Source organism: Acanthaster planci, linkage group LG09, assembly GCF_054643075.1.
Source record: "Acanthaster planci isolate LZ-2023a linkage group LG09, COTS_SCS, whole genome shotgun sequence".
Classification (NCBI taxonomy): domain Eukaryota; kingdom Metazoa; phylum Echinodermata; class Asteroidea; order Valvatida; family Acanthasteridae; genus Acanthaster; species Acanthaster planci.
In genome coordinates this window covers 3,808,923-3,833,870 of record NC_141785.1, presented here as the reverse complement: position 1 = coordinate 3,833,870, position 24,948 = coordinate 3,808,923, and the positions used below count along the sequence as shown (strand labels likewise).

At 40.0% G+C, this 24,948-nt stretch overlaps 3 protein-coding genes across 6 annotated transcripts in view; 2 read left to right on the top strand and 1 right to left on the bottom strand.

The window, feature by feature from the left end:
• Positions 1 to 105: 105 nt before the first annotated feature.
• LOC110985323 (serine/threonine-protein phosphatase PGAM5, mitochondrial-like) lies at positions 106 to 7,066 on the top strand. 2 transcript variants are annotated; one of them, XM_022246276.2, is made up of 5 exons: positions 106 to 439; positions 1,273 to 1,445; positions 2,435 to 2,649; positions 5,238 to 5,368; positions 5,856 to 7,066. In XM_022246276.2, the coding sequence occupies exons 1-5, from the start codon at positions 252 to 254 to the stop codon at positions 6,004 to 6,006; spliced, it is 858 nt and encodes a 285-aa protein (XP_022101968.2). In that variant the 5' UTR covers positions 106 to 251; the 3' UTR covers positions 6,007 to 7,066. The 2 variants fall into 2 exon arrangements, with proteins under 2 accessions (XP_022101968.2, XP_022101966.2); XM_022246274.2 differs by having other exon boundaries at positions 5,235 to 5,368.
• A 788-nt stretch (positions 7,067 to 7,854) lies between these two features.
• LOC110985324 (mediator of RNA polymerase II transcription subunit 19-like) lies at positions 7,855 to 13,991 on the bottom strand. Its single transcript, XM_022246277.2, has 6 exons — positions 13,747 to 13,991; positions 12,763 to 12,885; positions 11,779 to 11,912; positions 10,979 to 11,087; positions 10,083 to 10,189; positions 7,855 to 9,718 (listed from the first exon to the last, which is right to left on the bottom strand). The coding sequence occupies exons 1-6, from the start codon at positions 13,910 to 13,912 to the stop codon at positions 9,650 to 9,652; spliced, it is 708 nt and encodes a 235-aa protein (XP_022101969.1). The 5' UTR covers positions 13,913 to 13,991; the 3' UTR covers positions 7,855 to 9,649.
• A 91-nt stretch (positions 13,992 to 14,082) lies between these two features.
• kiaa0100 (KIAA0100) overlaps positions 14,083 to 24,948 on the top strand; it is a 70,141-nt gene continuing 59,275 nt past the window's right edge. For 2 of the 3 annotated variants that reach the window (XM_022246264.2, XM_022246263.2), the window contains exons 1-15: positions 14,083 to 14,266; positions 16,077 to 16,197; positions 17,045 to 17,094; positions 17,239 to 17,354; positions 18,030 to 18,085; positions 18,730 to 18,848; positions 19,398 to 19,461; positions 20,162 to 20,248; positions 20,821 to 20,866; positions 21,342 to 21,392; positions 21,981 to 22,060; positions 22,613 to 22,671; positions 22,914 to 23,038; positions 23,482 to 23,549; positions 24,071 to 24,255. In XM_022246264.2, the coding sequence (XP_022101956.2) occupies positions 14,202 to 14,266; positions 16,077 to 16,197; positions 17,045 to 17,094; positions 17,239 to 17,354; positions 18,030 to 18,085; positions 18,730 to 18,848; positions 19,398 to 19,461; positions 20,162 to 20,248; positions 20,821 to 20,866; positions 21,342 to 21,392; positions 21,981 to 22,060; positions 22,613 to 22,671; positions 22,914 to 23,038; positions 23,482 to 23,549; positions 24,071 to 24,255 (1,292 nt within the window). In that variant the 5' untranslated portion in view covers positions 14,083 to 14,201. The remainder of the gene's footprint in view (positions 14,267 to 16,076; positions 16,198 to 17,044; positions 17,095 to 17,238; positions 17,355 to 18,029; positions 18,086 to 18,729; positions 18,849 to 19,397; positions 19,462 to 20,161; positions 20,249 to 20,820; positions 20,867 to 21,341; positions 21,393 to 21,980; positions 22,061 to 22,612; positions 22,672 to 22,913; positions 23,039 to 23,481; positions 23,550 to 24,070; positions 24,256 to 24,948) is intronic. The other variant, XM_022246267.2, reaches the window with a different exon arrangement.

The window sequence follows — 24,948 nt, the reverse complement described above, 5'->3', positions numbered from 1 at the left end:
ATCATCAATGGTGGTAACCCATGCCATATCGTTCGCATAGGAGGAACCATCTTGGGGCACCTGACTAATTTTGGTCTTCATGCGCTAGGGGGCGCTCCTTTATTTCATACAACACTTGTAAGTACCACACATGTACAGTACACATCATCGACTGACTGTAAATGTGTCATATTTTTTGGTGCGTTCGAACCAAAAATATCCCTCTCTAGTATCTTTGTTTTAAATAAGACATATCCAAGAACGTGGGCGCAATGTCTGGAGGTTTTCGTTATTGTCTACGAGTTGGGAAAATGGTCCTGTGCGGCATAACTACTGGCGTAGCTGCGGCAGCCGTGGTGTACAAAACTAGTGAAGGCAAAGAGGAATTATTGCCCACTGCTCATGCGTCGTGGACCACCAACTACACACCTAGTTGCAAGTGGGAAGGAAACTGGGACAGGTAAAATTGCTGTAACTTTTGACTTTGAAAAACAAAAGAGAAAGCAGAACTATTGGTAACAGTACTAGCCAGGAATAGCAAGGATGCTTTCCTTGTATTTAAAAGTTATACTGACAACAACTGCTTTAAAAAGTACAGGGAAATGAACAAATTGATAATATCTACCTTTTTGTAGAAAACCACAGGGCGTAATGATAGATAAACTTTAAATATGTGCATATTTGTAAAAAAGGTCATAATGAGATTTTATTTATAACAATTGTGATTAGTGCACATCATTATCATCACTGTTATTTTAAAATGCCTGCATGGAGATGTGTATACTATCGCAGACTTGCATGTTAGTAAAGCGATGGCATTTATCATTTTATGTAATTTTTTTCATCAAGAATGATAAATAGGCTCTACACATTTCCCTGGAAACTACCTCAGTATGTTCTCCAGTTAATAGCTTCAACTAGAAATTTACTGAGAAAACTCCCAAATTGTTGTTTGTAGTTTGTTTAAACTACTGAGGTTATGAATTTTTTTCCCATCAAATATAATTAATCCAAAGGCCAGTGTTATAGAGCATATGTGTAGGTAAAAGTGATGATTTATCCTTCGGTTAGATGTCTAATATGCACACAACTTTCTGTTGCAGGAAGCAATCGCAACTTGTGAGTTGTGATATTTTTCTTAAGGACACAATCTTCTGATTTCTTGGAGATTTAAACCCATGTTTAGAAAACCACACCAGGCAAGGGATGAGTCCTACATCTTGCCTGTTGCTAGCCCCATTCTTTCTGCTCTCTGAACACTTCCTGTGACTGGGAGTCCATTGTTCGTTTCAGGAGGGACCCGGGCAGCCTGCTGTCTCCCAACAAGACAGAGCTTGACGGGTCAGAGTTGAGTGGCCAGATACAGAAGTTGAAACCCACGGCAACACGCCACCTGATCCTGATCAGACATGGCCAGTACGACATGGATGGGGAGACAGACGAAAAGCGAATTCTCTCTGCCCAAGGTATTCAGATAAAAAACCCAACATTACACTGGACTACCAAACTGTTGGCCTATTGTCACCATGTGATTACATGTACATGTACCATCATATTTTGTTTGGAAAGAATTCCATACACTTGCCACTTTACACTGTGCACAAATCCAACCAGACTGGGCTGAAAAATACTACTTTTTTATTTGAATGCGTCAATATTTTCCCTGCTAAATTTGAGTTTTTAGGTTATATTTTTGCTTTCAGTCACTTATTAGGTGACTGTTGGGAGAAAATTAGTGGCGTCCTGATATGAAGTTCTTTTTTTCTTCTTTTTTTTTTTTAAATCTGACTGTCTTCAGAATTGAATGCACAGGCTAATATTTTCTGTTTGTGTAATTTAGAATATGTCATATCATTTACTGATATTTGACCCCTTCCCTGCAGGGACGGATGCAAGTTTATCTTGAAGGTACAAAGAGGTACAATCCCTCAACCTGCAAGAAAACATGTAGCCCTTTTTTATGACTATATCCAGTTTACATTTGTTTGCCTACAAAGATACCGACACAGTAGACACTGGACAAACTTAACAGAGGTGACTTCTTCACAAGGATTGAATTTCCAAGTGTTAGCTCTAACTTTGCTCAATCCAATAAGAAGAAGTTTTATATGATTTAAATTAATTAATCTCAAGGGTGTGTCTATAAGACAATGAGCTTTCCCACCTGAAACCTAGAGGGGCCATAATATCAGCACAGCTTTTTATCTCTGGTTTAGTAAGCTAAGATCTCTGCAAACTGCCCAATGGGATCCGGGATTTTGTCATGGGTGACAAGATCGGCAAGCAGTAGATACATGAAGAGCAGGTTTTAAGTTAATTTTGTGCCAGTTACTGTGATCGGAGGTTTCCATTTAGAGGAAACCTAACCTAACCTAATATGTTACCTTGGAGGTCCAGAGTTAAATGAAATTTGAAATATGTCTTATTTCGTCCATGTCATTTTTGTGTTCTGAAGGAAAGGAGCAAGCGGAATTGACAGGCAAACGACTGAAAGAGTTGGACCACCCTTACACGTTAATGATCCATTCCTCTATGACCAGAGCTAAGGAGACAGCCGACATCATAGCTAAGAGTATACCACAGGTCCCGAGGGGTGTTTGTGATATGCTGAGGGAAGGAGCTCCCATCCCACCAGAACCTCCAGTGGGCCACTGGAAGCCGGAATTGAAAGTAGGTGTAAGAATAATGTACGAGTAACCCCCCCCCCTCCATTGTGAAAAGGAAAAAGATATTTAGCCACTTACTGCCGGGGAATCCCATTTCGAGCACCATTGGTTTATACGCAGAGCCGAAATGGGACAAAAGAGCTGGTCCGTGTATTAAACAAAAGAACGTACTTGGAACAAAAGACCTGCTGCTGGGTATTGCCATCATTTTTGGGCTTGCATTTTTCAAAAGTAAACCGTCACTGTTTTTAAACAGTATACCACGGTTTTAGGCCTAGCCCGCCCACATATTAGCACTGTGGGCAAAAGTGCTCCAGGGCCCCATTGATGAACAGCACCACTGCATGCTAATCCGGCCACATTTGAAAAGATGCCACTCGCATTCACTGGGGACAAAGGAAATTACGCAACACCTCAATTCTGGGCTCTCTTTACAGGGCGGCAGGCCTGGCTGATTTACTCAGGAGTCAATGAAGGTTGCCTTTCCGCTTAGAGTAGCCAACAAACAGTCATCCATGTGGGTGTAAACATCCATTAAAGGAAATGATAAATTTTTGGAGAATTTTGAAAACTGAAAATCTTGAAAATCTTCCGTGTGAGTGAACTGCGTTTTTAGAAGCACCCGGCAGCAAGTGGTTAAGTACCATTGCGTGCACCTCTGCTTCTATTAACCCTAACCTTCCCCAACCACACAGAATGAAACAGTAGTAAAGTGTTTAATTCTGTGGGGATAGGTCTGGTAGGCCCATAACAACTGGCTTTTGCATTGGGTTTGGCATACCTCAGAAAAACAAAGTCCAACAGCCTCTGTGCACAAAGTCCCATTGTGTGAATGGGGAAGGTTAGGGCCAGCAACCCTTGGGGGGTTAGGGTTAACCTATTTGAAGTATGGCAGACACAAAGAGCTCTATAAAAAGACCTAGAGTGCGCACTTCGTAGTCAATGTATGTAGTACTCTCGTGTGCTGACGTGGACGCGCAGCTGCCATTGCCATTGTGGGCGGAAGTAAGCTAAAAGTGCCGGGAAGTGATATAACTGCGTGCTGCATTTAAACAGATTTCACAGCGACCAGAATGTGCTTCTGTGAATGTGCTTCTGTGAATGTGCTTCTGTATCTGTATGCGAATGCTTTGCGTTTACGGATTTAGTCGATTACAAAGACCATTTGCTTTTTTGTTGGATGTTATAAGAGGAATACTAACTATCACAAAATATTATTTGGGGTTTAATCTTCCATAAATATGTCAAGTTTACCATCGAATACCTACGTATCACATGTTACGAGCAATACGATCACAGTTTGCATGCACGCATCTGGCAAAATTTGAATTTTTTCATGGTGGCTATGGCGGTCATTGCTTCAGGTCATGTGACAAGTACGTACTCTAGGTTTTTTATGGGGCTCTGTGACAGACACAATGGGAGGGCACTACTTGAAGTGGGTATTTAAATTTGAGCAAACACAAAAGATTTTACCTGGGCAAAATAGCGCCCTCTTATTGTGTCTAATCATGCTTCAAATAGGCTAATGTGTTTGTGCCCATTCAGATGAAAATGTAATAAAACAATTTATGCAATACACATGCAAGCCAGTATGTATATGATGTGTGATTTTTATTGGCACTCGTGAATAGGTCACAGAACATCTACATTAATCAATTCCTGTCCTATGCAATATTCAGTTTCATCTGAATTCAACCAAAAATTTCTATACCCCAATGAGAATGATAGACTGATAAATCATTGAACTGAAGAACATGTACTTATTCAAATTTTTTTCTAAAAGCTGGAGTTTTTCACAAGCGATACAGTAAAGCTTAGTCAAGTCAGTGATACGCCACATGGTTTGCGAGGGCTTTCTATAATCTGTTCTATAATTTTGAGCATCACCCATGTCTTTCAGCCTACGTTCAGAATTGGTAGGCACTGCCTGGAATTAAATAAAATCTACATCTGAGATCTGTAGAGAGCAGTGTTTTATTCAAGTCCATCACAAGTCCTTTCATGAGTTCCTTCATAAGTCCAGTCACAAGTCCTTTCACAAGGCCAGTCTTAGGCATGAGGGTGAACAGTGACAAAAGAATGCTTTTGTCATAGCTTATTTGAATAGCTTGTGAATTGGCTTAGGACTGAATGACTTGTGATGAACTTGCAGGGACTCGTGACCGATTCAAATACAACAGTGGTACAGGGTCAATTTTTAAAAAGAAAGGTTTCACGATTCTGAGTTGGAATTTGGACTTGATTCTGCTCAAATCTGGCACTGATTTACCAACATCCAAGCTTCGTTTTGACAGGGCCTCTCAGAATGACAATTCAACACGTAAACATCAACTCCAGATGTGTTTCTGCCTGGGGAGTCTCCTGATTCTTCCCAAATTTATTACTGTTTCTGCTGGCCAGGGGCATATTGTACCCTGCCAGACAGAAGGCTGAAGGTCTTTACATTTAAAAAAACCAATTATAATTTATTTTGTTGCTATTTACTCTTCTCGTTATAGAGATTGCAGTAGGTATAGAAGTATAAAGACTAAAGTATTCCATATTTTCTCCTTGGCTCCTTTCTCTTCTCTTTTGCTCCCTCTCCAGCAGTTCTACGAGGACGGTGCCCGCATTGAAGCAGCCTTCCGAAAATACTTCCACAGAGCTGACCCTGATCAGGTCAAAGACAGCTATGAGATCCTGGTGTGCCATGCCAACGTCATTAGGTATTTTGTATGCAGGTAAGCAGGGGCGGACCCAGGAGGAGGTTTATGGGGAGGTGCCGCTTCTGTTATGTGTGACACTATGCATTTTGCATAATTTATTTCAGTTTAGTATGAGAAGTATCAGAAGTATCTTATCAAATGCTGGTATGTGTGGCATTTGGTTTGATTTTAAAAGTCGGCAGACATACCTTGGCTTTTTCGGTTGTGGTCTTCTGCCAAAAATAATGCAAATGGTGAATGCTGTATTGTTTGTAGAGTGTGATAGACATGTTCGGTAATCCAAGGCCTAAGGTTTAAGTTAATATTATGTAAAATTTTGTTTGGCTGAATATAGTTTGGGGTTTCTTTTCATAATTAGAAACCTGTTCTGTTTTGTGAATCAGGCAAAAGCTAAAAACAAGAAAGCATAAAAACCCTGAGTTGTTGAATCAGTCATTTGTGGAGTGAATTGATCCAGTATTTTTCCTCAAACCAGGAAGCTTTTTGTTGTTTTTATCTCCAGGGCTATGCAATTTCCACCAGAGGCGTGGCTTCGTATAAGCCTCAACCACGGCAGCATTACCTGGCTAGCCATCCGACCGAGTGGTCGTGTATCCCTACGGCAGCTGGGCGATTGTGGTCACATGCCAGCTTCCAAAATAAGCTCAACATAGTAACATCACAGGCATCACGGGTTGCAGATGTGTCAAGTCAATATTTAGGTTGCAGTATTTTCTCGTTCAGTTAAAATATGCATTATATGACTCAACCAAAACAGAAAATTAACATACGTCCAGTAACAGAAAATTGACACACCTTGCTGTCAATGTTTTTGGGTGGTTATTGAACATGCTCTTGTTGTCTCTGTCAGCTAACACATTTCAATGTTTGTTGAAGGGTAACTGCTGTTGCAACTGGGGAACAAAATGGTCTTTTTTTTTTTTTTTTTCAAATTTGCCTGCCCCAGAAAATTTGCCTGCAGCACAGATGGGTTCAGGACAGTATTTCCAGTGAAGATCACAATCCCGTGACCGAACCTTTCTCTCACATGCAGTGTGCTCACCGATGTTTTCTGCTCGTCAAGCAAATAAGATTTAACTTTGTACGATTTTTACTTGTGCTGCACCAGATCATGAGTGGATGATGGACTAGTTTTTGGATGCCAATTTTCTTTGGGATACCACTTTGCTAGCACCAGTGTGCACAATGTTGCGTGGGATTACCAGTGATTTTCTGCTTTTGTTCTCATTTTTGAATTTTATTTCTTGCATGTTTGATTTTGTTTTGGTTGGTGGGATGACATTTATAACAGGTAACAAACACCTCACGTTTGTAGTGAAGTATTTTACTTTTTGTATTCATCTGATGTGCCAAAGTTCTCACTAATTTCATGTGATTTCTTTCAATTTGTTGATTCCTAGAATAATTCCTGGGTAGCATACATCAGTTTTTGTGGGTATGAAATATGTTAGCAGTATTTGATCAAATTTATTGGCAGGCCTTTACATTACAAAGGGCGTTGGTTTTCTACTTCTTTCTGATAATCTTACAAGAGGTTTGTCAGGTAAAAAACATTTTGGTGCAATTCTATTTTTATACTTCCACATAAGCATGCAGTAAAACTATGGAATCTGACTTGAACGTGGACCGAGACAGACATTCTAACAAATCTGAAATAATTTCTTGAATAGAAAGAACCGTCAAGAAATTATTAAAGTCAAATTGATTTGTCAATCGGCTGTTAGTTTTGAGTCTTAGATTTCAAATTCGTTTTGCCACAGTTCGTCCCCCCACCCTCCCGCTAATCCAACTGTCCAATTCTTTCAAGACATCACTTTCAGTTTGAGAGGGCTGCTACCGAGGGAGGGCCGTTATTCAGTGATATAGATCATTGTTTTTGACTATGGTGGCAGCTGTTTACCATAGGGTGTGCTCTTGTGAACAGACAAGAAAAGGAAGTTACGATTGGGAAACGGCAGTTAAGTCTTAACAAGCTTAGTTTTTCTGGCATCATATGATTCAATCTTAGCATGTCTGACCAACCAGTAGTCCCATTATTTTGGTTAGTCATTCATCAAAACCTAGTAACTCGATCAAAGGCACTATTTCATGCAGAGAAAGGGAACATACTCGGACGTCAGCAATAACTAGGGTCAGATTGGCACACTTCTTTATTAACATGTGACAAAGATATTTCAACAGTAACTTTTATGTGGGTTTACATCCCAATATACAATGTACATGTATTTCAAAGTAAAGGTACTTGCTTGACCAGAATACCATCCCACAGCACAGCACCCTCTACAGTAATCTACACTAATAGCTAGACATTTGAAGAAAGGAAACAGAAAATCAGCTCAAAAGAAAAGCTGTCTTATTGCAGTCAGATAGGGTACATTACAACAGAGCACCACTGAAACCAAACACATTGGATCCATCAGGTCTGGGATATACAGTGATCGTAAATAGCACACCATGTTACTCAACATACCTGCCGATGACCAACACAATACCCCAGTGTAAAACCATCCATGTTTGAAGTGAGTGATAAGCATTCCGACTCCATGTACATCAGATCAGTAAATTTTTTTTGCCTCATTGGTAATGGACAACTATTCTCAATATGATGTTATCTGCGGGCTGCACATTAGAAAAGGCGTTTCATTTGTACCGAACACCGACTTCTCTTTCTGGCCAATTTATACTTCAAGTGAATCATTTGAAAGAAAGTGAATTTGATTTCGCGAGATGTTCGATGTGAATTTCATTCGAGTTGAAATGCTTTCAGTCTTCACAAATTTGCAGCCCGAATGTTTGATCCGACATCACAAAATCAAGTTCGTGTTCATTTTCACACCCTAGTATGAACAGGCTTTTAGACAGGCACAACTAGCCAAGATCTGCATTTGACTGGCCGACACGTACCGTTCTGAATTTTAAAAGTGAAGCAGGTAGACTGTTCATCTTTCCACTACAATTTCAACTCGGAAGAGTAATGGAAGTGGGAAGATAAAAGTTTGTCACCGACAAATATTCAATAGTAATGCAGTGATCATTCCAATGGATTTATTTTGTTTTGGGGAAAGGAAGGGGGGGTTAAATACTCTAACGGTCCAGACACCTTGAGTAATAAATGTGTCCGAGTTCATGCTCAGTTTAGGTTATTTACAAACCAACAGGTAGATCAGTTCAGATATTTTCCAAAAATGAAACACTTTACTATTTTAAATCCAACTACCTTAAACTCTCCTCTATCTGTGCTACGTATTTAGTGTACAAAATATATTTTTTGTGACCACTTGCACAAGCTGTGTTACTTGAAACCTTGCTACAAGTGCATTTCTGTGACAATTTCCTTCCAAATTTTTACCCATTTTTTCTGGATCTACATGATCATGCTCGAGTACACAAAATCAATTAGCCCCAAAAAATTGAGTATAGAGAAGTTCTCTGTGTGGCCAATTCACTCACACTGACCTTCCATGTAGGCCACTGACAAAACACAAAATATACCCTGAACTGGGTGGTTTTAGAGTTGAAAAAAGAAGGCAATTCAAAAGCACAAGTCAAAACTAATGACAATTTCTCATACACTCCATTCCATTAGTCAAACAAAAACTGCTTTTGTCTTCAGAACCAAAGTGACCCAAAATGTCACCAGTTCCATTTAATTTGGTGAAACAAAAGATTTCTTGCCTAGGAACTTTATTCTTTATCTATAAAACTGATATGATCCTTTAAATCAATTACTGAAAATCTTGCAGTTTTGTGAAGTGATGGTCAAGGGTCATTTCCTTGTTCACTATTGACTGATATGTGGGAAGTTTAATACATAAGTACTGATATGTATCACTATACATGTACAAAGCTGCAGGGTAACTTCGACCTCACTTTTCAAATAAGAGTTACTACGGACATTTCTCTCAGAACTGTTAGAGAATTACCTCCCTCAAAAACGAATGGGGGATATCTTCACATGAAAAAGTGCAGCATGTTCAGGGTCATCTGAAGATCTGTTTCATCACCTTTGACCTCTTAGATCAGGAGCATATGCCCAGGACAATCTGTTCCAAAAACTTCCCAATTTAAAAAAAAAAAACAATGCTTTAAAAGGTTTGGCAGTGGAGCTGTCTTCATGCAAGTTGTCACTTGCATGGCTATGGTTTCTAAGGTTAACAAATCCTGAAACGAAAATATACAGACTACAGTTCGTCAAATCTTTCTTGGACTTTAAGCTATAACTGGCGCAATACAGCCCCTTTATGTATTCCACTCTATGTACAAAATTTGTAATACAGTGACGCCTTGTGTTTCAGTTCAAGGCCTGCCGGGTCCGCTTCCATTGTGTGATGAACCAACACTGGGGTGGGTAGGACTCTGTCTTTGCTGGACATGGAAACATAAAGGAAAAAAAGCAGTTTTTAATCTGAACAGGTCACTAAAACAACACCTAGCAAGTGACCGAAGCATTCTTAATGACCAGCAGCCAAAGACAAGTCTTGTACAAATGAACCTGTAAACAAACGTCAAAAAAACAAAGTAGCTCTGAGCTGTCTTTAACTTGATGACTAACCACAGTGCCGATACAAGTAACTGCGCTTACTTTTTAGGTTCAAATGGAACAGACAACGATGTACATGTATAACTAACCCTGTTGGTAATGGTATCCAATTTTCTTGACAGAGAATTTCTGAAGTTTACCACAGGTGTGATTTGTGAGGAAAAAACACAACTGAGAGATTAGCTGCACCTTTTTCTTTTTCTTCTCCTTCTTGCGTTTCTTACGCTCTCCATCTTCGTGTTTCTTTTGCTTCTTGTGTTTCTTGTCGTGGCTCCCCTCCGTCCCGGCCTCCCCAACTGCAAGGATGTACAAGCCAAGAAGTGGGCATTGAGGTAATTAGGCCCGAATCATAAATGGAACTACGACAGGGGGCAGTTTTCCAAGCAGTGGAGACTCCTTTGGCAGGAGCCGCACTTCGCTGGTTCACACACGACAATGAAATGCAAGCGTCATAGTTGTGTCGATACCAACAAAACAAACACTCTCAACCAACATGGCTCTTTTAAACCGACGGAGGGGGGGCTTGAAGCCCCGGGCTTCTGCTTGAGAAGGATACAGGAGAACAAGTGAACTGAAGTGAATGTGATTTACAGCGCAGAAATTCAAAAATTTTGCTCCAAATCAGATCCACCTGTCTACCTCTCCTCTGAAAGTCATTGCTATCAGGTGAAATTACGGGCTTGTCAAGGTTTGTTTAGTGCCATAGTGGGATAAGCATACATTCCAATTGTAACAAGTAGAATCCCCAGTCAAATACGGCATTCTAGGTTTTACGATCCCCGTTTACGATTTTTCCATGGGCGTTCTCTGGTGCTAGGGGAATAATGCGGCATTTAGTCTTAAATGCACACTGTTTCAAAATCTCTCACTGCTTCAATACCACTTTTGGGTTCTTGGCTAAAAGGCAAGTTTTGATACACACCCTGTGGTATGAACGAAGCAGAAAATTAACAGTTGATCAACAGAATGTGGCACATGGTCCAGTACGTGTTCAAGAAGAGTACATGGGGAACATTGACAAGATGTGACAGGGTTTTTTCCTCCGTTTGACAAATTCGGTGATTCTTGACATGGATAAACCTTACCTGTTGTCGTGGTTTCTGTCGGGTCGGGAGGTCGGTGCTCCTTCTTGTGCTTCTTGTGCTTGTGTTTCTTGACTGGCTGATGGTGTAACAACTTAAACTGTTCAGGAATCTGCAAAAATAAAGGGTCAAGTTTGCAAAGCATGAAGCATTTTCTTTGGATTCAAAGATCTTTACGGAGCAATATTAATCTGAGAAAAAAGATGGCTCTCTTATTATTTTGGCTGAGAGATTGCCGAGCTGTCCGTGAGTACTCAATACACTGCTGTGTTGTACAGTCTTGAGTAATGCATCAACAGGTAAGAAAGCCCATACGTTGCATCTTAGCAGAGTTAGGACAGTATTGGGGTCAACCTACAAATCTGCAACAAGGAGCAAATCTGTGGTAGGTTACCAGCCAAAATACTGTGCGATTCCTACTGGTTGTGACTGGCTCCCCTTTGCTGTAGTTAAATCTACAAAGGGGCTCAGTGTAGTCGGAGGTGTGAGTGGCCACTTAAAATTAAAGCTGAAAACAGCTAGCAAGAAGCTGAAATGTAAAAAGTGCCCATACTTTTGTACAGACCAGATGTACAAAAAAGCTGAAATTCGGGGTCGACATCTAAACAAAAAAAAGCTGAAATCAGCTAAAAAGCTAAATTCTCACACCCCTGTGTAGTGTCATCATCCACCAAGCATCTCCATCAAATTAGTCCCTAAAAAGTAATCACTCCTTCAACAATTGAAGGAAACAATCTCTTCAATTGTTTGTGTTCTTAAATCCAACACAATATCCTAAAAAAATGCTGTAACTTGTCACTTACAGATCCTGGGTGCAGCTTGAAGCCCGCCAAGGCTGGTCCTGAGAGGGGGATTATCTCCTTGCCTCCGATGGGTGGTTTGTCAATTAAAGCTCGCAAGCTGCTGTTGTCCTGTGCTCCAACTGTGTCAATCATCCCTGCTCGAGAAATAAAAATAAACAGAAATGGCGTGAACGCATGCACTTTGAAACCTGCACTTTCAAAACGTAAGAAAAAACATATACTTGCCATCTTTGTGTGGAGAGGGAGACCGATGTAAGTTTGTCTTAATCACAAATCTAAACAAATAGAGTTGGTCAAATAAACCTGCTTCTCACCAATTCCTGATTTCTATGCTTTCTAGAGCCCACCTCCTCTCTTCAAAACAATGGAAAAATATTACACAGCCAGGGTGACTAGATGATATAAACTTCACTGTCTGTTGTGATTCGGTCCTCATATCTCTGACCAACATTTGACATCACTGTTTTCTGACATGGAGTGAGTGTCCTTTGAAACTTTGAGTGCAGCAATGTGACACTGAGCTGATACTGGAGAATAAAATCATATAAATAAAATCATGTACTCATTCATTACTCAAGCACAAGTTTCAAACCATGTAAGTTCGAATGTACTGTACAATAACGACACACAACTATAATGTGGTTGAGCTAAAGGCTTGTGAAAGGTGCCTCAGGCGGCCGCAAAACAACCGAGATGGAAGCAAACTGAAGACGAACCTGGAGAAAACCCTTGTGAAACAGGAGCAAACCAGCAACCAACTCTGCTCACGTATCATGGCCCAGGTTGGGATCTGAACCCGAGACCGCTGTGATAAGAGGCAAGCGCTTTATGCACCAGCTACCAGTGCCTCCCAACAAAGCTAAAGAGAGTTCCTCGTTGAAAAAAAAAATGCCAGGGACAATGGAGACAAACTTGCATCTGCTGGCATGAATCTGTGCCACTTTTCAGAGATGACTCGGCTGTATGACAACTGCAGGTACTCACCTGGTAAGTGAGGTAGGAATGCGCTGAGTTGCTCCTTGACCTTCTTGCTGGAGAACCTCTGGTAGCTGTGCTCCAGGCCATAGTGACTTATCAGATTGGTCTCCCCAGTCACTTCGGTTGGAGCTGCAGATATCAAATGGAGGCTGCATCTGAATCTCTCTAGAGCTAGGGCTAGGTCTTCGCTCCATTGGAAATGCGTGGAGACGCGCGGATAATAGACCTAGCCGTAGCTCTGGAAGCCCGATTCGGACACGGCCTAAAGATGTCATTGAAGGGGATTCTATTGGACAACTCTCAAAAGGAACATACCATAAACTAGATGGGGGTGTTCAGTAAAATGAAAGTAAGGTTTTTGAAAAAAATGGTTGGAAAATTCATCATGTGTTGACTTCTCGTTCGGTATGGTGAAACTGTACCGTACTTCAAAATGAATTCTGTAATGTTTAAGCAAAGTAGGCAGAGATGATTGAAAGAGATACAAAATTGAATAAGGCTTTACTCATGATGCCTGACTGTCTGACAGTCAATGAAGCAAAACGGCCAGTTTGCCACTCATTGCCAGTGCCTAGTAGTATGGTGTAAATATAAAATGGCTTTGAAAGTTTAGCCTCAGACTAACTGACTTTTAAGTTTGAAAATAGTGGGCCTAGGCCTGTTATTGATTTAGCCTGTAGGCCTAGGCCCTAGTAGTAGTAGGCCTAGTAAAACTTTGTACGTAACAATAAATGCCACGAACAAGATAATTTCCAACATGTCCAATTTCCAAAGAAAATTTGTCACACATTTTTTGTTTCTAATCTTGTGATAAACTGCTGATATGACCAATAAAATCCACACAGGCTTTCACTGTTACACTTTGTCATGATGTAGCATACTCTGACGATAGAGTGACGACTGGCTGACTGGGTAGGCCTAGGCCCTATGTACATGTAGGGGCCTAGGCCTCTGCCTACCATACTGACATACTGTCTTGACCTAGCCTACCCGAAGATTCCTTCATCAAATAGTACGATTCTGGATCGACGCTTGCTGAACTCATAAAGGACTTGGAAGCCACCGGAGATCGCTGTCTCACTAGGGTAGGCATTTTGGTGGGGATTCCGCCGTACTTGGGGGACAACTCGTGCGTTGGTCTCTTCAGAGATGTCATTGTTTCTTGGACTGATTTCTCCCGATCAGATGCATCGCCATTTTCCTTTCCTGTGTGTACATATCAACGGCTGTTGTTAATTTATGATACACGTAACATGAAAATACACGTACACGTACACCCACGCAATTATCGCAATAGTATTGTTAACATAAAAGAGCCGTCGCCTTTGCAATTATTTCGGTCAAAAACAAGATGGCGACTTACATGAGAGTTCGAGGGGTGTTTCTGCGGTTTTGATTGTTTATCGCGGGCAGTGGCAGTGCATCACCTAAGGCCAATACACATCATGGGCCTGACGTACCTTCTTCTATATGGCTGTATCATTGCAGTTTTTATTCTGATTTTGTCAAAGTGAGTTACGGCATTGTCTTTTTTGGACGCTATCAATTTTCGCGGTCGGAGGTTGTTCTGTTTATATAAATGTGCACTCACGTCTGGGCAAATACTAGACTGCTAGAGGCAACCCTCCATTCACTTCGTCATTTTTGTACAGGAATTTGCATGTTTTCCTCCTTTTTTGCAGCAACTTGATAAATATATTAAAACCTTTTCGGTACATGGTTGGAGATATTCATAGCACATAAATTTATAGGCCTAGTGAAATTTCAGGCACATTTGTTTGATGTTAATAAGGTTAAGATTTTAATAGGCCTAATTCCATGATTCTACCTCCATGCTAATTCAGATCATTTTCCCCATAGACAGCAACACCATTTTTGTCCCTTTGAGTTTTGAGTGTGAAATATGGAATAGCCACCAATTGACCAATCTAAGAGAAGAATCAAGAATCAGTGACGTCATCCTGACTGTGAGAATCGATCTGCACAGTAACGACTGATCGGGCGACATGTGCATGACCATACAGAGCAAGGAAACAGAGACATCCATCATGTCCATGTTGTGTTGCATGTCAACTGATCATTACGATCGTCAATCATGTAGGGGCCCAGGGGCTATAAGTAGAGGTGTACTAGTCGTAACCTTGGATGTTTATGTTACATCCCCTTTCAAAAAAAAAAAGAGAGCAAACTTCCGCATCAATCATTCAATGACAAAAATGTGATCAGCAGATGTTGGAAGGATCTTGCTGAAAGTATATGAAGTGGGTATGTACGGCATGTACATGTATAGCAATTGACTGATGGTATGGATCGGACTGATCGTGTCCAAAACCTTAACTTTGCTTGAATAGACCGAAATAATTTATTGACAAGCAGTCAAGGTTGAAGTGAAGTGCATTTTTTGGTATTAGTTCCATATATGGGCAGCATCGTTTTTAACAGTAAATTGTGGACCCCTTTCAAACAGTTCAAAAAGGCAGAGGGAGAAAGCATTACCCTGTATGCTTCGGGCAGCCTCGATGGAGAGAGGATGTTGGACAACTTTACCGTTTACTAACTCAAGTCAGGACACCTCAGCTGTTAAGACACTGACCATGCAAGGCATTAACATGACAGAGTGCATGGCAGTTAACAGATTGCAGATCAATGTCTTTGGGTAGATTTGGGTGTGTTGCATTACATTGCGACTTGACTTGCCAGGCATGATGAGCACATTGACCCAGTGGCGTAGCATGCACAGGACCAATGGGCGATCAGCTGGTGGTGCATCGGCCGCCCCAACCAGCGCGGTGTTAGGCCACGAAGGTGATGCCGCATGCACAGTGGCGCGACACACCATCCGTAGTACACAGGTGCTAAATTGGTAAATCTGTCCCCAAGTTAGAGAGATGTTTCTTTTTTCTTCCTTTCTCAATTTTAATTGGGAGAAAAGGTGCAAACAAGTGACTGTAAAGCTCACGCGCCCTCATTACGAGCCAACTTCTCTTAACGACTTGTTCCAGTGGTCGAGTTGTCTGTCACTTTGAGGCGCAGATTGTTGAGTTGTCCTTCTGGTCGAGTATCCTCAATGGTCAAGTTGTCACGAGTTGAGTTTGCAAGTGGTTGTATTGTCTGAGCCCCTGAAGAGAAACCATTTTAGCTGCAGTATCACATTTTGTACGTGTTCTACGAGAGAGTTTTGGTAGCAGCCAGAATCTTTATACATTTAGCTATGGTTCAGTATTAGGAGTTAATTTCTACTTGATTGCACACACGTAAATGTACATTTAGCTTGTCGTTAATTTTTGATGGCTTGGGTTCCTTTTCTTCTTTGAAAACAGAATCTGCGCTGGTATTCTGTCCAAAGTTCTAAGCCAGATCTTAAAGAAGGAGGTTAGCATTGACTATATTGGCTTCTTCTCTCTCAAGAATGTCTCCATCCAGCTGCACAAGAGCAGTGTGGTAAGTTCATCTGCCACCCTGGGTAAAAATGGCATAAATATCCACACTTTTTTCAAGATGTATTTTTTTTTTTGGTTGCGTTGGGGAGATGTTAATTTATGTGACGGTTTTGCCTTTACCCAACGTATATATTAATAAACACTGTATGCTCAGTGCTTGTCCGAGAGCTTGCGAAAAAAGTCACAAGCAGGAGGTCGTGGGTTCGAGTCCCCCCGAGTAAGCTTGTGACTTTTTTTGCCCATGTGAGTTTGTCATTGTTTTCCCAAAGTATCAGACATTAACCTTTCAAGGCTCCTAGGAAATTTACCAGGTTGAAGGGGATGGTGCAGTACACGACCCAACTTAACAAAATGTTCATCAGGGCAACTTTTGAGTAAAAACTTCTAAAAGAATCTTGCTCAATGTAAATCGGTAAGAATCCTCTGCCTTTCTGGTCCATAGGATCTTCATTCTCATTAGGATGCCAAAATTGAGCATCACATCAAAACAAGCAGCTCTATATGTACTCTCAAATGTAAACAAAAACAAAATGACTGAATATATGACCTTAGGACTCATTTTATTGGGATATAGTCTCATTAAATTTTACACAACAAAATCCAACAAAAAATCTGGCAAGGGTTTGCAGTTTTGTTTGTTTCATGACTTTGCATACATACATACATGTACATGTATGGTTACTTTGTATCTTAGAGCAAGTTTTCTGAAGAATTGCTTAAATGCAATGCAGCTTATATGGCTAATGAGGTCGGATGGCACTGGTGGGTAAAGCCTGGTATTTTCCTAAGTTAGAAAGCGCAGTCAAGGAAGAAAATTTTTTTCATAATTTTGGAAACTTTTATCACAGGTTCTCGATGACATTTGGATATCATGGCGTCTTTTTAACCCCAGCCAAAAGTAAGTTGGTAACCCAGTTGTATATACCAGCGCATATGATATGTTGTAACAATGGATTACAATAACAAAAATGAACATTTCATTATCGAAGATGCACGCAGTAGTTTAAGACCGCGTAAATTTAATGAGTGTGTTTCCTTGAAGCTACCGGATGGCGTTGCACCTCGGTGACGTGAGAGTGCGCGCTGAGATGCAGAATGATTCCCAAGGAACTGCACGGCATGAGAGGGGCGAAGAAGCTGCCAAGCCAGGTAGAAAAGGTTTGTTTTGATAACTATCCCCTTGAAAAGCGCAATTTAGCATTAGGTGGTCCCTCAAGACTGTTTTGCATGTTTAGATTAAGAATTTGGTGCAGGGCAAATGTGCACATAAATGGTTTGCTGCATAGTAGATGAATATTTGGTTTACAAAGTTTTGTAGCAGAATTGTTTAAAGTCAATGAAAAATTGTCATATTTTAAAACTTATTTGGGGTTAATCAGAATGCTTTTGTGAGCCATATGCCTGTTATCCCAAAACATAAAAACAGACAATGACTTTTTCTTCATAATTTAACTGTTTTCACTTAGTTGCAATTATGATCAAATCATGTTCTAATGTGGCCCACCAAGAAATTGTTTCAGCTTTGTAAACTGAGTTGGCCAAATGCTTGAATATTTGCCAATTGTAATCTTTTGGAGAGCAGACCTTTTACTTGTAATCTTGGAGAAAAGATGGAATTAATTTACAGACCCTTATTGAGATATCAGTCAACAAACATCCATTTTACCCAGTTTGACTTGTTCAACAATAGGGCATAAGAGGCAGTCTTGAGTCACTTCAAAACAGTAATGGGATAGACTAAGGCTTTTTTTTGTTGTTTTAAAAAATGATGGGTTGCATTCCAAATACAGTGTTGTTTCTTCAAAGCCAGGCTTCTGCTTCATCTGTTCACAGGATCATCACTTCTTGATTCCAGCTATTTCACATCAGCAGTTAGGTTCATTACAAAGGTAAAAATATCTGGAAAACCTTGGAGTGGGGTATCAAAGCTATTCTTGGTTTGAAATGGCATTGCATTGTGCTACATTATTTGTAGCTTAAGAATAACAGTGGTATGTGGGTCACTCCATGAGGTTGGGGCACAATTTGTGACGGTGCCCTTGTTACATGGGTAACTTTAACCACCTGTCATGACCTGTAGAGTAGGTCATTTACTCTGTAAAAATAACACACACCTCAGTTTTCAGCCCTGCAAGATGTATAACAATGTCAATTTGGAATCCACATGCAGGGAAATAGCTGTTCATTTTTACAGAACCCATGTAACAGTTGACACCGTCACAAATTGTGCCCCAACCCCATGGAATGACCAACATATTTAAAGGGGAGGGTCCAATTTTATCACGCAGTGTCTTGACCATGGATACATACAGGGTCATTCACACGTTAGACAGCAAAATCCTTTGCACTCGTCTTTGGAGATTATGATTATTGTTTGTGTAAGAGATGAATAAAAACCAAGGACCAGTTTTTAACAGTGAGCATGTCTCAAGAAAGGGGGCATTGTGGTTTTCTATAGTGACACAGTATCTATCAGTTGACTCCATCTACATGTTTGAATTGAAAGATGGCATTGTTATTTCCTGTCTTGTAGACGATGTGCCTAAATGTGGAAGCGCTCAACATCATGTTACTGAATGCCATGGGAACAGACTCGTTGCTTCACGTCACCATCAAGAACATTTCCCTGGCTGGTGCTCCACTTACAGAGCAGTAAGAACATTTGAGTATAGGATTGTCAAAAGAGGGCTCCAAACCGAACCCTTATGTGCTCAGATTAGGAGCATGCTATACCAGCAAGAAAATACGGGCTGGTGAGAAAAATTTCAACTTGGTTCATGGCACACATGCAGAGACTGTACATTTCATTAGTTATTGGTTACACTTGGTTGGCACATCCAATGCTGAATATGCATGAACTTGGTGTTTGCCGCCTTAAATGGACATTGTTCCTAAGTCAAAGCATCTCTTGTTCCCACACGGATCAAATATGGTAGATTATATACAAACAGCAAGTGAGACCCAGTACCGGGTGTAATTGGTGGGCGCGATCAGTCGATCAACGCAATCGAGCAATCCTGTGTGAAATCTCCAACTTTACTTCCTTTTTGTAAACAATCTTCCAAAAGCTACAAAGACAATGCGATCTGAAGGTGAAATTATCAATAGACCGTAGAGCAAGATTGAGTGGTTGCATCCAACTCAAATCATTGCATGTTTTGTTTTGAAAATAATCCATTCAATTTTGTTTGTATTATGTAGAATCATCTCCACTGATCTGGAAGTGCAGGAGATATCACTTAGAATGCTTCGCAGTGCTAACTCAGTAAGTAGGACAAGAGATGTAACCTGAAGTGTGACTAATGTTTAATAATTCCACTTCATCGAAGAATACATCTGTAAAAACATAGATTCTTGTGACCATTGGCTGATTTACCAGTGAGGATTGATAGGTTTCATTTGTTCAGTTGATCGTTTCTCATTTGCTTGACCTGTTACTGCTAGGCCATTTTTAAATTAAATATGACCGGTGTCTAGAATCATAGTTTTGTATTGCACTTCTGCATTTAGATGTGACCTTTTTTAAGTTCAATATATGATTCTGAGCTAACCTCACACCAACATCCTCTAGGTCTCAATATTTTCAACAGTTGTTGATCAGTAAGTTATCTTTTTAGTGCTTGGTGTCTTTTGCCCAAGTTTATGAGGGTAGGCATTCACCGCGCTAAGGGGACAAGTTCTTTTGTTAGGGAAATTTGAACCGAGTTGTGGGGACATTTCTGAGTCCCCACAACATTTTCGGTCCCCACAAAATAGGTGAAATGTCGAGTGTATGTCCCCTCAACTACGGTGCGGGAGAATGTGAGTTTTTTCTCCAAATTGTGCAATATTGCAGTGGTGTTTGTCATCTGAGGAATTCAAATTTCAAATAACTTTGAGCAGGTCAGTATAGGAAATGTAATTTAATTTTAATCAGCACTCGCAGTTGATTTTTTCATTGCGAAAAATTACCTTGTCACGTACAGGATGCAGGGGAGCAATCACACATGGCGCATGCCTCAACGAGCCTGAAGGTATCTGCGCAGCTGGACTTTATCATGAAGAAAATCCTGGTGAGTCACCCCTAGAGAAAAATTGTATTTTGGACAGAAAGAAATAAGTGAGTGTTTTAATGTGAAAAACTTCGACTGTGGAAGTTTTGAACATGAATTGCTTTAAGTTTAAATTGATAAAAACTTGAAGTTTGAATTGTAAAGTGTTGACACACTGTAATCTCAGAACCAGCTTCTGACCACTCAAATTGCATGTCTTCCTGTAATTAACTTCACAAGTTATGGATCATAAAGAAATTATGGCATTGCCAGCCACCAACAGACTTTTCTGTTACGTACCAAACATTACCACTTCAGATGATGTGTTGTTCTTTGAAACCATAGTACTATTTTTGTCAAAGATATTGCTGATGAATTATACTGATGTACTCAGTAATGATGGGAGGTATTACAAAGTAATTTAACTTTGAACCACTTGCTATGTAGTACAGCATCTCTCCAGTGCCTAGGTATTTGCCGACAAAGTCTGGTGTTGCTGCAAGACTTTTAGAATTCCAAGCAACACCAGTGTCTGTAAGCAACACATGAACATTCGTGACTGATTATTGTAATGGATATTTTGTTACCCACAGGGAATTTCTGTCAATGTTGGAACCCCACGAGTCTCATTACAAGATGGTGAGTTATTGACAGACATCACAGAAATTTTACCGATTATTTTCTTTATTAATTTGGGTCTTGCCACTTGAGGTTTTAGTGACAAGGTTGACTCTAGTGTCACATACTGTGATTTGTTTCCCCAGAAATCCTGATTTTGGTGAAATCTCACATACCTAAAATCATTCAACACTATAATCTGTTTTTCTTCAGTACAGTGCTTATATCACCATTACACTCGATCCATTTTTGAACTCCATAGCTGTATAACATTAGATGATTTAACGACACAAATAAATGATGAATTCAATGACTGTATTTAACAATCTGCAGTTAACAAACAGATTTGCATAATCTTTGATATTAGTCGTTGGCCCAGTAATCAGGAACTTCAGTAAATCTGCCCCAACTCAACATTGTGCTTGTTGTTTGTACTTGTCGACAAAAATGAGGGCATCAAGTCGCATGCCAAATTATTATTGTTATTCATGTGCAGGTTTTATGACGCAGATTCTCCAGACATTTCCCAAGACAGCAATAGGCAGTGGTGAGTTTGACAGTCCTCGAAAAGCATTGGACTTATTTGTGACGGTCATATTATCATGTGCAGTTGAACTAACCAAAGGTGACCAAAATCATACGTTTTGCACTGTCAAGAAGCACTTGTTTAAGGAGCTGCGATATTCTCATCAACAGACTCAGGAGTTGTTAATTCATGGTATTTACTCTAACTCCCAATGTCCCAAACCCTTCAAAAATTGCCTCTCTGTTTAAAGCAAGTGGTGCAATGTATGTATAAATGTATATTTACCTTCAAGTGGCATCACACACCATGTATAAAGGCAGAACCATGCGCTCTGACTTCATCTATTCTGCAAAATCTCAGAAAATCTCTTGTACCTTTTAAGGATCTAAGAAGGTTTGGGTTAAGGATTTTCAAGTATGCACGGTGGTGTAAGACAAAATCATGAGCAGAGGTCATTATTTACGAAACTGCTCAGAACTCAATAGGTATGTGCAGTGCTCTCAAACTCAGTGAATTTCCAATGGAACAGCAGTGCATCCAGTTTTGAGATAGCATTTCAGTTAGTTTTGTGGTAAAACCTCCAACTGAAAAATGATGCACATTTGCTAGATGCACTAGAACCACAACGGATCCAGCAGCCAAAGCCTGTTGAGGAGAGGATTAGAGCAATCATGCTGAGATTACCCAGGGTGAGTTTTCCACAGTCATGTTTGTGACCCAATCAAACAAAATGAGTCAACAAGTCACTAGTACAGAGCCACTTTTTGAGTTAAAAGATTGTTAACAGAATCTTGCTTTGTACCGATCACTAAATGACATTATTTTTTTATTGCGTGAATTGAAAACACTCATTACTTCTCTTGTACAGAACCTGAATAAATTCCCGCCTGAGTGGAGGGTTGGATCCCCAACAAGTTCAGAAATTTTGTTTAAATTTGTTGAATCAGAAGTTTCTGTTTCTTGCTGCACATTCCATTTCTAAGAACAGTCCATTTTGAAGTGTGGCCACACACTCGTTTGTTGTGACAAATAATCCAATGACAAGTGATCAGACATCTACCAATCCAATGACAGGGATTTATAGGCACCCACATAAATTAGTCTGCACTTGCAAAATGCCTTTCACTAACTGTCATAATTTAGGTTAAAATGTACAGTGCTGTCGAGTGCATTTTCACAGATTCCTTTGATACAGTGGAGGTTCAGCTAACTATCCCAATTTTTGTTATTTTATGTCGCAGGATGCGAAGTTACAGATTGACGATATCGACTGCCAAGTTGTGATCCAGAGTGAACAAAGGTTTGCACCAAGATTGATTCATTTTTCTTTGGTTGTTTTCAGCACCTGAAGCTCATAAGAATTCACTTTCAGACCTCCAGCAACCTACCAAATGTCTTGTTGGGAGAAGGCATTTATCTAATCTCAAAACAAACACTTTTCATGTTTACTTTCCAATTTCAGGTATGATATCTCAAAATATTACTTAAACAGATTTTTGTTTCATTTTTTTGGTGAAAAACTGGAAAAATAACTCTCCCTAGGCGCCTGACCTTAACAACAAAGCAGCTCTTAGTGACTGCTGATGTTAATGTCGACAAGCTGATAGAATGCACCAAGACAAAAGGTCTCCTGCTGCCAGGAATATCCTGCTTGTTCAAACTCACAGGTAACTCGGAAAAACCTTTTTGTTTACTGCTTTCCCTGATATCACTTTTCCTCATTCGTGCGGAAACCTCATGACAAAAAAAATCAGAAAGTGCATATTGACAACAGTTCAGATGTGAATGGCACCATCAGAAATTGATTGAATTGGAAAGTGTGTATAAAAGGATTTGCGGTACAGTAAAAAAAACCAAGACAGTCAACTTTCTCCCGGTTCCAGTTATACTTTTTACACTTGGTGGGATTAAACATGATGATGAAAATCTTGCAAGGCACTTATGATAGAAGGAATCTGATAAAGAAAACCCTTAACGCTGCTTGTCCACTGAAAGGTCGTCAAATGTGAGGTCCAAAGTTTATCAGTACAAAAATCACCATTTTGTGTGTGCATGAAAGAGGTAGTTTTGTATGTTTCAATACCCCTGCCCATGATGCTTCTCTTCACAGATGTGCAGATGACCAATATGCAGTCATTGAAGTTACTTTCCATCAGCGACACGTCAGTGTCACTCCAGGTAAGATAGCATCTAGAAAATTCAAACACTCTTATTCTGTAGAGGGTGCCCCTTTTGAAATATGGCACATTGTTGATAGGAACCGAGGTTTTTTCCGACGAGAAACGCTTGAATGGACTGTTTGTTATTTAGTCTGCACATGAAAATTGGCAGTTGTTCCAAGATAGTAAAACAAAAGGTTATCAATGTTTTTCTAGTCTTGTAAAGTCCATCACAAGCCAGATCACTAGGTAACTAGGGAATGAACAATAACAGCCAAAGGACTTGGTCACTGTTCAATCCCAATAACTTTGATGACTTGTGATTGGCTTGTGAGGACTTGATCACAGGCCAATTACAAGTCATCCAGCAATCCATAATATGACAGTCTTTCAGCAGCCACTTGAGGTACCATTCAAACCCCTGCTTCTTCCATCTTCTTTATCTTGCTTCATTATTTGCCTCGAAATAAGCATCGTGGATGGAATTTTTAAATTATAATCAGTGCTACTATAAGTTTATTTTTGTTGTCTTACTGGTAGCTACGAGAGACAGGTGTGTATTCAGACCTGGTCCTAAGACATTGTCATGTCCACTACCTTGATGATGAGATGACTTTCTGGCTGGCGACCATTCAGGAGCAAATAAAACTACAAAAGGCAAAACAGAACACACTTTTCCCCACAAGAACTCCAGCCAACGTCCAGTCGAAGCCCTCAAAGCAAACGTGAGCAATAATGCCTTTCTGAATTTCTTCAAAGCCAAGAAAACGTAAGAGGCCTTTTAATCATCGTTTTTTGAGGGCAGTGGTTTGTCCAAACAAATTTTTATAGACAAACAATATAATATAGAAGCACATTTTGAATTGGCCAGGGTCAACATGATGCTGAGGTCACTCTGAAATTAAACAAAGTCACAGTTACATTGCAGTAAGCTTTGGACCTAGCGTGAATGTTTTTAACCCAGCTTGGGCTATGTGATTAGTTTAGAGCTTTCTGACTCAAATTGAAGCCCTTGATCCAGATTGATTATACGAAGCAAATTTGAGCATTTTGAATCAGCTTGAGGTGTTTGACCCACTATGAGGTGTTTGACCCTGCTGTAGCTTAGCAGAACCGATTCATATTGTACGCCAGGGATTGCCTTCAACTTGGATCAAGATGATGCAACGTTCTCACTTTGCACTTTAAATGCAATTTTAAGACATACATTCAATCGTGCTGTCAAAAATCTCAATGTTCAATAATAGGTGGTATGAAAAGCCTTAAGAAATCAGCGTAATTGCCAATCTAAGAAGTCTTTATTCATTGCCTGGAAAGGAAATTTAAGATAAAGTGGTCAGTTTATTAATCGCACTTTATCTTACATGTACACAGTAGCATACTTCTTGAAATTTTCACTTTTTTAATGATTATTTCTT